The sequence below is a fragment of the Eriocheir sinensis genome, unplaced genomic scaffold, assembly GCF_024679095.1.
Source record: "Eriocheir sinensis breed Jianghai 21 unplaced genomic scaffold, ASM2467909v1 Scaffold35, whole genome shotgun sequence".
Classification (NCBI taxonomy): Eukaryota; Metazoa; Arthropoda; class Malacostraca; order Decapoda; family Varunidae; genus Eriocheir; species Eriocheir sinensis.
The window spans coordinates 848144-861904 of record NW_026111665.1 but is presented as its reverse complement, the minus strand read 5'-3'; the positions used below and the strand labels follow the sequence as shown (position 1 = coordinate 861904).

Genomic DNA, 13761 nt, shown 5'->3' with positions numbered 1-13761 from the left:
TGCTCGCTCGAGGAGTGCTGGCGGTCCACTGCATTTTTTTTTTAGGATTTACCCCTAAAGGGGAACGGGCCTTTGTCCATTGACGGCCCGTCGCAGGGGGAAATCCGCCGCTGGCATGCGGCGGGTGTGGGGGAAGCCTTCGCCGCCGCCACAGCCACGGGTAGAAGCCGGCGAGCAGCGACGGAGGCACGGGCCCTCCGAGCAGGCGCTCAGGAGCAGCCCGTAGCTGACCCGAGCGAGCAACTCAGCAGTCTATAGGTGACCATGAGGCCTGGAGAGTTGCTTGCTCGAGGAGTGCTGGCGGTCCACTGTCGAGGAGTGCTTTTTTTTTTTTTTTTTTTTTTTTTAGGGATTTACCCCCTAAAAAGGGGGAACGGGCCTTTGTCCATTGACGGCCCGTTGCAGGGGGGAACCCGCCGCTGGCGTGCGGCGGGTGTGGGGGAAGCCTCCGCCGCCGCCACAGCCACAGGTAGAAGCCGGCGAGCAGCGACGGAGGCACGGGCCCTCCGAACAGGCGCTCAGGAGCAGCCCGTAGCTGACCCGAGCGAGCAACTCAGCAGTCTATAGGTGGCCAAGAGGCCTGGAGAGTTGCTCGCTCGAGGAGTGCTGGCGGTCCACTGTCGAGGAGTGCTTTCTTTTCTTTCTTTGTGGGATTTACCCCCTAAAAAGGGGGAACGGGCCTTTGTCAATTGACGGCCCGTCGCAGGGGGGAACCCGCCGCTGGCGTGCGGCGGGTGTGGGGAAGCCTCCGCCGCCGCCACAGCCACGGGTAGAAGCCGGCGAGCAGCGACGGAGGCACGGGCCCTCCGAGCAGGCGCTCAGGAGCAGCCCGTAGCTTAGCCGAGCGAGCAACTCAGCAGTCTATAGGTGGCCCAGAGGCCGGGAGAGTTGCCCGCTCTACGAGTGCTGGCGGTCCACTGTCGAGGAGTGCTTTTTTTTTTTTTTAATTAGGGATTTACCCCCTAAAAAGGGGGAACGGGCCTTTGTCCATTGACGGCCCGTCGCAGGGGGGAACCCGCCGCTGGCGTGCGGCGGGTGTGGGGGAAGCCTCCGCCGCCGCCACAGCCACGGGTAGAAGCCGGCGAGCAGCGACGGAGGCACGGGCCCTCCGAGCAAGCGCTCAGGAGCATCCCGTAGCTGCCCCGAGCGAGCAACTCAGCAGTCTATAGGTGGCCAAGAGGCCTGGAGAGTTGCTCGCTCGAGGAGTGCTGGCGGTCCACTGGAGAGGAGTGCTTTTTTTGAGTTTACCCCTAAAATGGGGAACGGGCCTTTGTCCATTGACGGCCCGTCGCAGGGGGGAACCCGCCGCTGGCGGGCGGCGGGTGTGGGGGAAGCCTCCGCCGCTGCCACAGCCACGGGTACAAGCCGTCGAGCAGCGACGGAGGCACGGGCCCTCGAGCACGCGCTCAGGAGCATCCCGTAGCTGCTCCGAGCGAGCAACTCAGCAGTCTATATGTGGCCCAGAGGCCTGGAGAGTTGCGCGTGCCGCCTCGCGGCCCCGCGCTCCCGAGTAAGCGGCGCCGGGATAAAGGGGGAATCCGGGTGACCCGGCATACACAGTGGACCGCCAGCACTCGTCGAGCGAGCAACTCTCCCGGCCTCTGGGCCACCTATAGACTGCTGAGTTGCTCGCTCGGCTAAGCTACGGGCTGCTCCTGAGCGCCTGCTCGGAGGGCCCGTGCCTCCGTCGCTGCTCGCCTGCTTCTACCCGTGGCTGTGGCGGCGGCGGAGGCTTTCCCACACCCGCCGCACGCCAGCGGCGGGTTCCCCCCTGCGACGGGCCGTCAATTGACAAAGGCCCGTTCCACCTTTTTAGGGGGTAAATCCCACAAAGAAAAAGAAAAAGACCCGGCATACAGTGGACCGCCAGCACTCGTCGAGCGAGCAACTCTCCCGGCCTCTGGGCCACCTATAGACTGCTGAGTTGCTCGCTCGGCTCAGCTACGGGCTGCTCCTGAGCGCCTGCTCGGAGGGCCCGTGCCTCCGTCGCTGCTCGCCGGCTTCTACCCGTGGCTGTGGCGGCGACGGAGGCTTCCCCACACCCGCCGCACGCCAGCGGCGGGTTCCCCCCTGCGACGGGCCGTCCATGGACAAAGGCCCGTTCCCCCTTTTTAGGGGGTAAATCCCTACCGAACCGACCCGGCATTGGACCTGCTGCTTTCGCCCTGACAAGACGTCTGCCCCGCTAGCTCCAGTACAAGTCAAGCCTCGCCGCTCGGTAGTGCCGCCCGCCTTTCACCGTGCTCTGTCTACCCCGCGCACGCTGGCCGGCCGCTCGCCCGGTGATAAGCTGCCCCGCGCTGCACACCACGCTGTGCACCCTCCACCTCGCGCCACCCTCCAGCACACTACTGCTCCTGCCTTGTACACTCCGTGTACGTGTACGTGTACACACGCACTGCCTGTGCTCTACCTGTTTTGGTATTAAGACCAGTGCTACAGCTGCCAATTAGAGACCCCCGCTCTTTTCCGACGCCGAACCCTGAAGGAGTGCCAGCGTAGGGCACGTCCACGAAGGGGGCCCTCAGAGGGCTGGTTATAGGAAATTGTGGGGTGGCCGTAAGGGACTCTGATAGGTGACAAAGACCCGTAAGGGGCAACGACGGGCCCAGTCTGAAGACTATTTAGCCACCCGTTCGTTGTAGGTCACTGGTATCCAGCCCTCACCCCTCACCCTTAGCTAGCTGTGTTCCCGTTGGGGGCGGTCTTGTTTTAAGGGTTCTTAGGTTTACTGCTTGTGCTTCTTCGTCATCTGAAAGCAGAAACGCCGGCGTAAGTACGCCCCCCCGCCTGCTGGTACTGTTGCTACCCGCTCATCTCCCTCCCCTCCGCCCGCTCGTGGTGGTGTTTCCCGTTCCCGCTCTCCTCCCTCTCCTCCGCCCGGTCGCGGTGCGGCCTCCCGTTCCCGCTCTCCTACCTCTCCTCCGCCCGCTCGTGGTGCTGCTTCCCACCCCCTCTTTCCCACCGCTTCTCAGCACTCCTCTTCTGTCTCTGGGTCTGACCCCGACCCCGCTGTTCCTATCCCTGCTGCCTCTGAGTCTGTCCTCGGCGCCGGCCCTCCCCTCGCTGACTCTGACTCCTGCCCTGGCAGCCCCGCTGACTCTGACTCTCGCCCTGACGGCCCCGCTGACTCTGACTCCGACTCTACCGGCCCTCCCCCTGCTGACTCTAACTCTAGCCCCGGTTGCTCCGCTGCTCCTCACTCCGCCTCCGGCCGTGACGTCCAGCATAAGCGTGGCCGCTGCTCCTCCTCTTCGTCAGCTGCCTCCTCGACTGAGGGCTTGCCTTCTGATGAGCCCGCCGACCCCTCTGCTTCTCGGGCGTGTAAGTCGCGGAGAGTTCATGATCGAATGGAGGACTCTGAGTCGGGGTCAAGCTTGACATCTTCATCTGAGTCAGAGGTTTTCGTAAATGTCCTCGACGAGGAGACTGCTCCTTCACCCCACGCGCCCCCCATCAACAACCCTGCGGGTGATGACGGCTGGCAGACGGCAGGCTCCAAGAGGCAACGTCGCTCCTTCCTGGATGATTCTGCCTTGTCCGCCGGCGCTTCTACCTCGCTGCCCCCTCGGCACCCCTCTCGCCCCCAGTCACTTCTGCCCCCGCCACCTCGGACTATGAACGCCCCTGCTGCTGCTCAACCCGCTTCGCTGCCGAAGCTGCTCATTCCGGCGACTGTCGGCTTCGAAACGACCCTCGACCTCGCCGAGGCACTGGAGCAGCAGCTGGGCGAACGCCTCTCCCTCAAGTGCCCAGCACAACACCCTGCTCGCGGTGAGGGAGGTATCCGGCGTCCCTGTGCAGCTGAGGGTGGCCCCTGGGCGAACACCAAGGGCGTGCTGCTAGCATACCCTGTTGCCATGCCCCTCAGGCCACTGTTGCGCCATCCACGCGTGTTGGAGGCAGTGCGCTGCACTACCCGGGACGGACCGACGCGCCAGGTATTTGTCACGGTCGCGGGGCCGCTGCCGGGCTCGTTGGACCTGGGGAGCTGGGGGACCTTCTACACGCGCCCCTACAGCAAGGAACCCCTCAGGTGCTACAATTGCCAGCAGTTCGGCCACCACCGGGCCAGGTGCAGCCGTCCCCCGGTCTGCGGCATATGCTCTGCCAGTCACGACACGGAGCGGTGCCTGTCAAAGTAAAATACTGGCCAGACCATCACCAGCAGATGCCCGAATTGCCAGGGCGAACACCATGCCTGGAATCGGGCCTGCGTCAACAGGCGAGAGCTGGTCGACAAACAGCGCACTGTCGAACAGCGCTGGGTCGTCACTCATCGCCCTGCTCCTCTCGGCACATTCCGCTGGGGCGCCCAGCAGCCCCCAGCGTCCACGGCTGCTCCAACGCCCCGCCTCTCCCAGGTTGCCCACCAGCCATCTCTTGCACCCCCTTCACCACCTCCGTACGAGGAGAGCTTCCCTCCCCTTACCCCACGCCATCTGTCACCGCCTCCGCCGGCCCAACTCACAGCTCCCCAAGCGCCCAACGCCAGTCGCCAGTCCCGCCCCCTCACTACAGCAACTCCCACTGCCGCCCCTCCCGGCTGTCTCCTCATCACACGGGAGATGATGGTGGGCCTCTTGGAGGGCTTCGGGCGGATTATCGCAACGGCACTCAAGTCGGACGTCGAGCCGAGAGTGTTCTCGGACGCAGCGCAGCAGGTGGTGGGCAATCTCTTCCCGGAAACGCCGGCCCAGCAAGCTGTCGTACCTCCTGTGCGGGCTCCTTCCCCCGGCGGGCCATCATCAACCCCACCTACGCCGACCCCTCGTGCTCTGAAGACCCCCCTTCCACCTCCTCCTGCCCTCGTGCACGCGAGCAGCTCCGCACCCCTCCCAACTCCTCCGTCCGTTGCAACCAGCCAGCGCTATCCGTTGGTGGCACCGCCCCCTGCTCCCACCTCCCTGAACGCGGGCGGGCTACCGACCCGGTCAGTGATGGACCGGTACGGGCGCTCCAGGAAGCTGTCCGTGTAAATGCACACCGCCTCACGGTTCGACAATGGAACATCTGTGGCATCCGCGGTAGGTCCAACCTCCTGCGTGCCGCGATGGCGAGAGACTCTGTGGATGTGGTTCTCCTGCAGGAGACGCTTCTTCCAGAGCAGCGCGTGCCCTTCTTCCGGGGATACCAGTCTTTTTACCTCCCTGCCGTGGCCGGTCAGACACGCGGGTGTGGTATCTTGGTCAAGGATTCACTTCCTTGTTCTCGAGTGCGTCACCCCGTGGCTTGCGGCGACGGCGTGGAAGTATTGGCTGTCACCATCGCGCTTGCCCGGTTGCGCCTGACTTTCTATTGCATCTACTGTGGGCCGGCGGCGGAGGAGCCTGACTTCGGTGAGCTGTTCACGCTTGCCAGCGAGGAGCCCACCTTTATCGGGGGAGATTTTAACGCCCACCACGAACGCTGGGGCGATGTCAGGCGCAACCGGGCAGGGCGCCTCCTATCTGCCACCCACGAAGAGACCCCTCGGGTGTCTCTCCTTAACACTGGTGAGCCGACACACCTAGCGGGGGGGGTTTTAGACCTCTCCTTTGTGTCGAGGCCCTTAGGTGTAGACGCGACATGGTCGCTCCACCACCACCTCGTGAGCGACCACATCGCCTCCGTAGTCACCCTCCCGGTCCTGCCGCCTGTTCTCCCTCCCCGTCCTCCTGGCTGGAACCTCCGCAGGGCTGACTGGGATAAATTCCGCCACTGTATCACCACCCACCTGGCTGAAACTCCCCGCCCTGCCGAGGTTGACGCTGCCGAGGCCCGCCTGGTCGCCGCCTTCCACTCCGCGGCAGACTCTGCCATACCCGTCTCCCGGCGCCCCACTTTCCACCACAGGGACAGATGGTACCATGACGAGGAGATCCGGGAGGTAAACCACCGCGTCAACATGGCGAGAAGACTCAACCGCCGCCATAACACCGAGGAGACTCGACGCCTCCTGCGGGCCGCGGGCCGTATAGCCAGGATAACGACCGACCGGGTGAAGGAGGAGCGTTGGCTCGCCTGGTGCGCCTCCCTCGACTCCGCCACTGCTGTCTCCCTCCTCTGGCGAAAGATTCGCTCCATTAGCCGAGGGGCCGTTACCAGGCCGGCGCCTCACCCCCGGCCTCAGGAAGAGGCTGAACGCCTCGTCGAGCTCTTCGCCTCCCGTTCTGCCTCCGCTCGTTTCCCCCCTGCGGTCCAATTGAGGCAACGCCGGGTAAACCCTGGAAGGTGGCTGGCGTACCAGCGGGCTTGCCTCCTGCCACATCCAGCGGACGCTGCCCTTCTCATCCATGAGCTCCGGCGTGTTATTCCGGGCCGCAACACCTCGCCAGGGGAGGACAAGATCAGCTATTCTATGCTGCGCAATGCTGGTCCTGCCATGGAACCTGAGATACTCCACCTCTTCAACGCCTCCTACGCCTCTCGCACTGTCCCCACTGCATGGAAGTCCGCTGCCATTGTCCCCATCCCGAAGGCAGGGGATGCCACGCAGTACCGCCCCATCTCCCTCATCAGCTGCCCTGGCAAGACGATGGAGCGGGTGCTCTTCGCTCGTCTTGATTGGGCGCTAGGTCCCCTTCATCGCCACCTCTTCGCCTTTCGCCGGAGCAAAGGCACGCGTGACTGTGTGTCGACTCTCCTGTCGGGGGCTGTTGACGGCAAGGCAGTGGTGGTCTTTCTCGATATCGAGAAGGCCTTCGAGATGGCCTCCACTCCTGCCATTCTCTCCATATTGGCTGCAAAGGGCGTGCACGGTCTCCTGCTCAGCTGGGTCGGGCAGTACCTGCAGGGTGGGACGGCGACTGTCCGCTTTCAAGGCACCTCCTCAACTTCGAAGGCCTTCGAAAATGGGACGCTGCAAGGAGGCATTCTCAGCCCTCTACTCTTCCACCTCTTGGTGGAGCAGCTCGTACGCCTCCAGGGGAACGGGCAGGACCGGGTCCTGAGGTACGCGGACGACATCGCCATCGTCGCCTCAGGACCCAACCACGTGGCTCGGGCCCGCGCCATGCTCCGTCGCCTCCTTGTCTCCTGCAATGAACTTGGCCTCGTGCCCAACCCGGCCAAGTCGAAGGCCATGACTTTTGGTTATGCCCTTCCCCCTGACCCCCTCTACATCGACGCCATCCCCGTGCCTTGGGTCCCTCAGTTCACGTACCTGGGCATTCTCCTCGACTCCCGCCTTTCCTTTAAGCCGTGCATAGCTTCCGTCCGAGCGAAGATGGTATCCCGCATTAACATCATGCGGGCCATGGCAAGTCCCTCCTTTGGGGCCGGGGACCGCGTTCTGCGCTCCTTTTATGTTAGCGCAGTCCGGTCCTGCCTTGACTACGCTGCTCCATGCCTATTCACGCTGCCTCACTCCTCCTTGGACCCGCTCAAGACTGCACAGAACCACCCAATCTTGTCCCCGGACCTTAAAGCTCAGCGGACCGTCCTGCTGTTTGGAGTGGACCCAGACATCAAGCGACGCGACCCGCCATGCATTCAGGCAGAGCTGGGGAAGCACAACCTCTTCGCGAACGGGAACGTCGACATGGTGTACCCGTTCCCCTCTGCCCCCATCTTGAAAATAACTTTCACAAACAGTGCCGCAGCACTCAAATCAACTGAACAGGGGCTCAAGATGTTCAACTTGCGCATCCCCCCCCCACCAAATCCAGCAGGATGAGTACATCCCCGTCACCACCTGCATGCGCTGCTACAAACTAGGCTCCCACACATCCAAAGACTGTCCCAAACCTGCAAACTTCCTCCTCTGCTCCGAGTGCGGGACGGAGGGCCACCGATTCGGCTCCTGCACTGTCTCAACTGCGGGGGCAATCACCGTACCCTAGCTTACAAATGCCCAGAACGCCGCAAGGTGATCACGGCAACCAAGGAGGCCAAAACAACAAGCCAATCCCTCACCTACAGCGGGGCCGCTGCATCCGCCTCTCCTTCGCCGACGCTGGTGCCCGCCCTCCCCACCAACCTGCCCACCATTCTGCCCTCCACAATCAACACCATCTTCACGTGCGTGACACACGCACACTTCCAAAACGCGATCTCGCCAGGGAGCTACGAGTCGTCGTTGAACTCGATTCTGACTGCAAACAACCTCCCACCCATCATCATCCCGGAGATTCCTGACTCCCAAAAACTCTTCACCCTTGCCACTCAACCAGCACCTGCCCAAGCTCCTACCACTGCTGAGCCACCTCCTGCCCATGACCTGCAGGAGATCGCGGTGCTGATACCCCCTCCAGAAGATTCTCCACCCACTAGCCAGGCGGCCTCCCACTCCTCTGCACCAGCCTCCCCAGCAAGCACCACCTCTTCCCCCTCCACCTCCCCCCACCGCCTCCCCCCTCCTCACCCCTGCCCCTCACCACTCCAACTTTACGCCCGACCGTTCGCTCCCTCATAGCGGACTACGAGGGCGAGTTGTGCCTGCACTGCCTGGAGGATGCGGACGACCCCCTCGTCCACTACCTCCTGGACTGTGCGCAGACAGGCCCGCTAAGGACGATGGCGGCCAGGAGGGGTTACACCCCTTGCGGAGAGAGAAGAACAGCTGCAGCAAGGATGGTACGGTACCTGACGGACGACCTCGGGACACTCACGAGGTTCCTCAGACAGAGAGAGCCTCCACGGCAAACGACGAGACAGCATGACTTCCTTTTTATTTTTATTTTTTTTATTTAATGAAGTATTATTATTATTATTATTATTATTATTATTATTATTATTATTATTATTTTTATTATTATTTATTTTTATTTTTATTTATTTAAATTATTTATTTAGTTAGTTATTTTTATTTTACCTATTAATTTATTTATTTATTCATTTATTTATTTTTATTTATTTATTTATTTATTTTATTTAAATATTTATTTATTTATTTATGTATTTATGTAATTTTATATATATATATATATATATATATATATATATATATATATATATATATATATATATATATATATATATATATATATATATATATATATATATATATATTTATCTATTTATTTATATCATTATTATTATTATTATTATTATTATTATTATTATTATTATTATTATTATTATTATTACTATTATTTTATTTTTTATATTTATTTTTATTTATTTATTTATTTATTTATTTATTTTTTATTTTTTTTTTTTTTTTTAATTTATTTGTTTATTTATTTTATTTTTTTATTTCTTTCTTTCTTTATTTATTTATTTATTTATTTTTTTTATTATTATTAGTATTATTATTATTATTTTTTTTATTTATTTAATTTTTTTTCTATCATTATTATTATTATTATTATTATTATTATTATTATTATTATTATTATTTTCTTTTTTTTTTTTTTCTCTCTCCAACACCTTCGACTATACTTGCGTGGTTCGAATGACCCACTTTAAACAAATGATCCCTTTGCTATACAAAGGACTCTTCCAGCTGTCACTCACTGTTCAACCTTTCGGTCTCATGCAATCCCCTCCGTTCCGCTCACCTCCTGTGGCTGGACCCCACCAAAAAGGTCTGTTTCTACTGCCTTCCACTTTACTTGCGTGGTTCGAATGACCCACTTTAAATAAATGATCCCTTTGCTGTACAAAGGTTTCTTCCTCCTGTTATCTTACTGTGCCACCTTTTACCCTCATAGAATCCCCTCCGTTCCGCTCGCCTCCCTCCGACTATCAGGGCTGGACCCCATCTAAAGGTCCCTCCGCTATACGGAGTACTTCTCAAACCATCCACTCTGCTAAATATACGTACAAACCACTGTCGCCCTCTGACTTCTTTAATTTCAAATATTCACACCTTTCAATCCTTGGGACCTGGAGTGGGGTTTTGTCGGTCGCTCATGGTACGCTGCGCGCTGGCCGTTGGGGCCGTGCTGGGTGCGGCTCTGGCGTTTTTGGGCATGACGCGTCCGTGGCTTAGAGAGATCAAAGAGAGAGGCGGGCCAGCCTATGGCACATAGCCCGCGAGGGCTAACAACCCTCAAAAACCCACCACCACCACCACCAACCCAACACTCACTCCACTGTTGAGCTACCCACCTGAACCATAACTGGCCGCGGCAAGGGAGGCAAGGGATTTGGAAAGGGAGGCGCCAAGCGTCACCGCAAGGTTCTTCGGGACAACATCCAGGGCATCACCAAGCCGGCCATCCGTCGTCTGGCGCGCCGTGGCGGTGTGAAGCGCATCTCCGGGCTCATCTACGAAGAGACCCGTGGTGTGCTCAAGGTGTTCCTGGAGAACGTCATCAGGGATGCCGTCACCTACACTGAGCACGCCAAGCGCAAGACCGTCACCGCCATGGACGTGGTGTACGCCCTCAAACGCCAGGGCCGCACCCTGTACGGCTTCGGTGGTTAATGCCGCTGCCTGAGCGAGCCCGACCTAACCCACCCACCCCGGACCTCTTTGAGGTCCACATTCTTATTCACTAAGAGAATAGTAGCACACTTTTTACTTCAGTTATATTTTCTTTCTTGCTCTCTTTCTTTCTTTCTTTCTTTCTTTCTTTCTTTCTGTTTCCTCCCTCTTTCCCTCCCTCCCCCCTGCCTAATGATGGTTCACACCTCCGCCCACTGCTCCCCATCCACCTCATTTGACACTAGTAAGCTCCAGTTTGTTTCCTCCCTCCCATCTTTTCCCCTTCCTCCCTCCCTCCCTCCCTCCTGCCTAATGATGGTTCACACCTCCGCCCACTGCTCCCCATCCACCTCATTTGACACTAGTAAGCTCCAATTCGTTTGTTTCAGTTCTTACAGAAACATCATTTTGCCATAATTTCCCCTGTCCCTGTCAATTCTTTGTAAAATCAGTAACAGGATATCTATGAAAAGAGAGAGAGAGAGAGAGAGAGAGAGAGAGAGAGAGAGAGAGAGAGAGAGAGAGAACTATATTGGAAAATATATAGACAAAACAAAGAGACGTCTGGACGGGAAGAGGAAAAGAAAGAGAGGATGACATAGAAAGGTTAAAAAAGAAAGCAATAATGAGAAAGACGGCAAATATATAGACAGAGAGAAAAAGAAGCCTCCCCTTCTTTATCCACTCCTTCTATTGTCTCTTGGAATGTGCAGGAGTGTATAGGAAAGCAAGGGTAGGGTTAGAGGGGGAGGGACAGGCTCAGAGCGAACTTGAAGGGAAAGGCTGAGGAAGTGGGAATCTCCCTCTCCCTCCCCCTCCTCTTCCTCCTTCTTCTTCTTCCTCTTGTTGTTCTTGTTCTTGTTCTTCTTCTTGTTCTTGTTCTTGTTCTTCTTCTTGTTCTTGTTCTTCTTCTTCTTCTTCTTCATCTTCTTTTTCTTCTTCTTCTTCTTGTTTTTCGTTGTCGTCCTCATAATAACGTTGCGCCCTCTCTTACTGGACCCGCTTCTCAGATACGTTGAACCAGCCCCGCCACCGAGTACCCCGCCGGAACCCTAGGCAAGCGTCTAGATGCCCAACAGTAGACAGGTGGATGACTAAAAAGCTGCAAATAGGTTTCTATGAAAGTAGGTGTGCAGGCATGTAAATAGGTGTGCCTGCCTGCCTGCCTGCCTGCCAAAACAAGCAAACGGGCTAGCTAACAGACAAACACAAAACTAGCTAGATAACAAACTAAAAGACAAACTAGCTAGCGAGGAAGCAAGCAAACAAACAAACAAACAAACTAACTCAGTTGAACGAACGAGCTAGAAAAGGAAGAAACCGACCGACCAACCAACAAACAAACAATCAAGCTAGCTGGCAACACACAAACAAGCTAGCTAGCAACAAACAAACAAACTTGTTAGCAAACAAACAAACAAGCTAGCTTGCTAGCTAACTAATACACAAAATAACTAACTAACTAGCTAGCTAGCAATCAAAAAAACAAACTAGCTAGCTAGCAAGCAAACAAACAAACAAACTAGTTAGCCAGCAAGCAATCAAATAAACAAACTAGCAAGTTAGCTAGCAAACAAAGCAACTAACTAGCTAGCTAGCAAGCAAACAAATAAACAAACTACCTAGCTAGCAAACAAACAAACAAACAAGGTAGCTAGCTAGCAAACAAACAAGCAAACAAACAAACAAACAAGCTAGCAAGTAAACAAACAAACTCACTAGCTAGCTAGCTAGCAAACAAACCAACTAGCTAGCTAGCAAGCAAACAATAAGCAAACTAGCTAGCTAGCAAGCAAACAAACAAACTAGCTAGCTAGCAAACAAACAAAGAAACAAGGTAGCTAGCTAGCAAACAAACAAACAAACAAACAAACAAACAAGCAAGCTAGCTAGTAAACAAACAAACTCACTAGCTAGCTAACTAGCAAACAAACCAACTAACTAGCTAGCTAGCAAGCAAACAAATAAACAAATTAGCTAGCTAGCAAACAAACAAACAAACAAACTCGCTAGCTAGCTAGCTAGCAAGCAAACAAGCTAGCTAGCAAACAAACAAACAAACAAACAAACACACAAACAAACAAACTAACTAACTAACTAGCTAACTAACTAATTACCTAACTAGCAAGGAAGCTAGCAAGCAAGCAAGCAAGCAAGCAAGCAAACAAACAAACAAACAAGGTAGCTAGCTAGCAAACAAACAAAATAACAAGCTAACTAGCAAACAAACAAACAAACAAACAAACAAGCAAACTAACTAACTAACTAACTAACAAACTAACTAACTACCAAAAAAGCTAGTTAGGGAGCTAGCTCGTTTGTGTTTGTTTGTTTGTTGCAAGCTAACTTGTTAGTTAGTTTTGTTGTGGGAGTTTTGTTCTTAGTTGCCCGAATTGCCAGGGCGAACACCATGCCTGGAATCGGGCCTGCGCCAACAGGCGAGAGCTGGTCGACAAACAGCGCACTGTCCAACAGCGCTGGGTCGTCACTCATCGCCCTGCTCCTCTCTGCACCTTCTGCTGGGGCGCCCAGCAGCCCCCCGCGTCCACGGCTGCTCCAACGCCCCGCCTCTCCCAGGCTGCCCACCAGCTATCTCTTACAAACCCTTCACCAGTTCCGTACGAGGAGAGCTTCCCTCCCCTTACCCCGCGCCATCTGCCACCGCCTCCGCCGGCCCAGCTCACCGCTCCCCAAGCGCCCAACGCCAGCCGCCAGCCCCGCCGCCTTACTACAGCAGCTCCCACTGCCGCCCCTCCCGGCTGTCTCCTCATCACAAGGGAGATGATGGTGGGCCTCTTGGAGGGCTTCGGGTGGATTATCGCAACGGCAATCAAGTCGGACGTCGAGCCGAGAGTGTTCTCGGACGCAGCGCAGCAGGTGGTGGGCAATCTCTTCCCGGAAACTCCGGCCAAGCAAGCTGTCGTACCTCCTGTGCAGGCTCCTTCCCCCGGCAGGCCATCATCAACCCCACCTACGCCGACCCCTCGTGCTCTGAAGACTCCCCTTCCACCTCCTCCTGCCCCCGTGCACGCGAGCAGCTCCGCACCCCTCCCAACCCCTCCGCCCGTTGCAACCAGCCAGCACTATCCGTTGGTGGCACCGCCCCCTGCTCCCACCTCCCTGAACGCGGGCGGGCTACCGACCCGGCCAGTGATGGCCCGCTACGGGCGCTCCAGGAAGCTGTCCGTGTAAATGCACACCGCCTCACGGTTCTACAATGGAACATCTGTGGCATCCGCGGTAGGTCCAACCTCCTGCGTGCCGCGATGGCGAGATAATCTGTGGATGTGGTTCTCCTGCAGGAGACGCTTCTTACAGAGCAGCGCGTGCCCTTCTTCCGGGGATACCAGTCTTTTTACCTCCCTGCCGTGGCCGGTCAGACACGCGGGTGTGGTATCTTGGTCAAG

At 56.0% G+C, this 13761-nt stretch overlaps 2 protein-coding genes across 2 annotated transcripts; both read left to right on the top strand.

Annotated features, from left to right (window-relative positions):
* The first annotated feature begins 1453 nt into the window (after positions 1 to 1453).
* Positions 1454 to 4979, top strand: LOC126991837 (proline-rich protein 36-like). The gene is made up of 3 exons (XM_050850497.1): positions 1454 to 1510; positions 2976 to 4141; positions 4226 to 4979. Exons 1-3 carry the CDS (start codon positions 1454 to 1456, stop codon positions 4977 to 4979), a joined length of 1977 nt encoding a protein of 658 aa, XP_050706454.1.
* A 2700-nt stretch (positions 4980 to 7679) lies between these two features.
* LOC126991835 (proline-rich protein 36-like) lies at positions 7680 to 13546 on the top strand. Its single transcript, XM_050850496.1, has 3 exons — positions 7680 to 7805; positions 7850 to 8290; positions 12755 to 13546. The coding sequence occupies exons 1-3, from the start codon at positions 7680 to 7682 to the stop codon at positions 13544 to 13546; spliced, it is 1359 nt and encodes a 452-aa protein (XP_050706453.1).
* Positions 13547 to 13761: the final 215 nt, after the last annotated feature.

Excerpts from the sequence above, each read along its gene's own strand:
- LOC126991837 (XM_050850497.1), top strand. The coding sequence starts at position 1,454 with ATGTGGCCCAGAGGCCTGGAGAGTTGCGCGTGCCGCCTCGCGGCCCCG. Across the intron at positions 1,511-2,975 it reads TCGCGGCCCCGCGCTCCCGA|CACTCCTCTTCTGTCTCTGG; the intron begins GTAAGCGGCGCC and ends ACCGCTTCTCAG. Across the intron at positions 4,142-4,225 it reads ACGGAGCGGTGCCTGTCAAA|GCGAGAGCTGGTCGACAAAC; the intron begins GTAAAATACTGG and ends CTGCGTCAACAG.
- LOC126991835 (XM_050850496.1), top strand. The coding sequence starts at position 7,680 with ATGCGCTGCTACAAACTAGGCTCCCACACATCCAAAGACTGTCCCAAA. Across the intron at positions 7,806-7,849 it reads GCACTGTCTCAACTGCGGGG|GTGATCACGGCAACCAAGGA; the intron begins GCAATCACCGTA and ends GAACGCCGCAAG. Across the intron at positions 8,291-12,754 it reads CCTCTGCACCAGCCTCCCCA|GGCGAACACCATGCCTGGAA; the intron begins GCAAGCACCACC and ends CCGAATTGCCAG.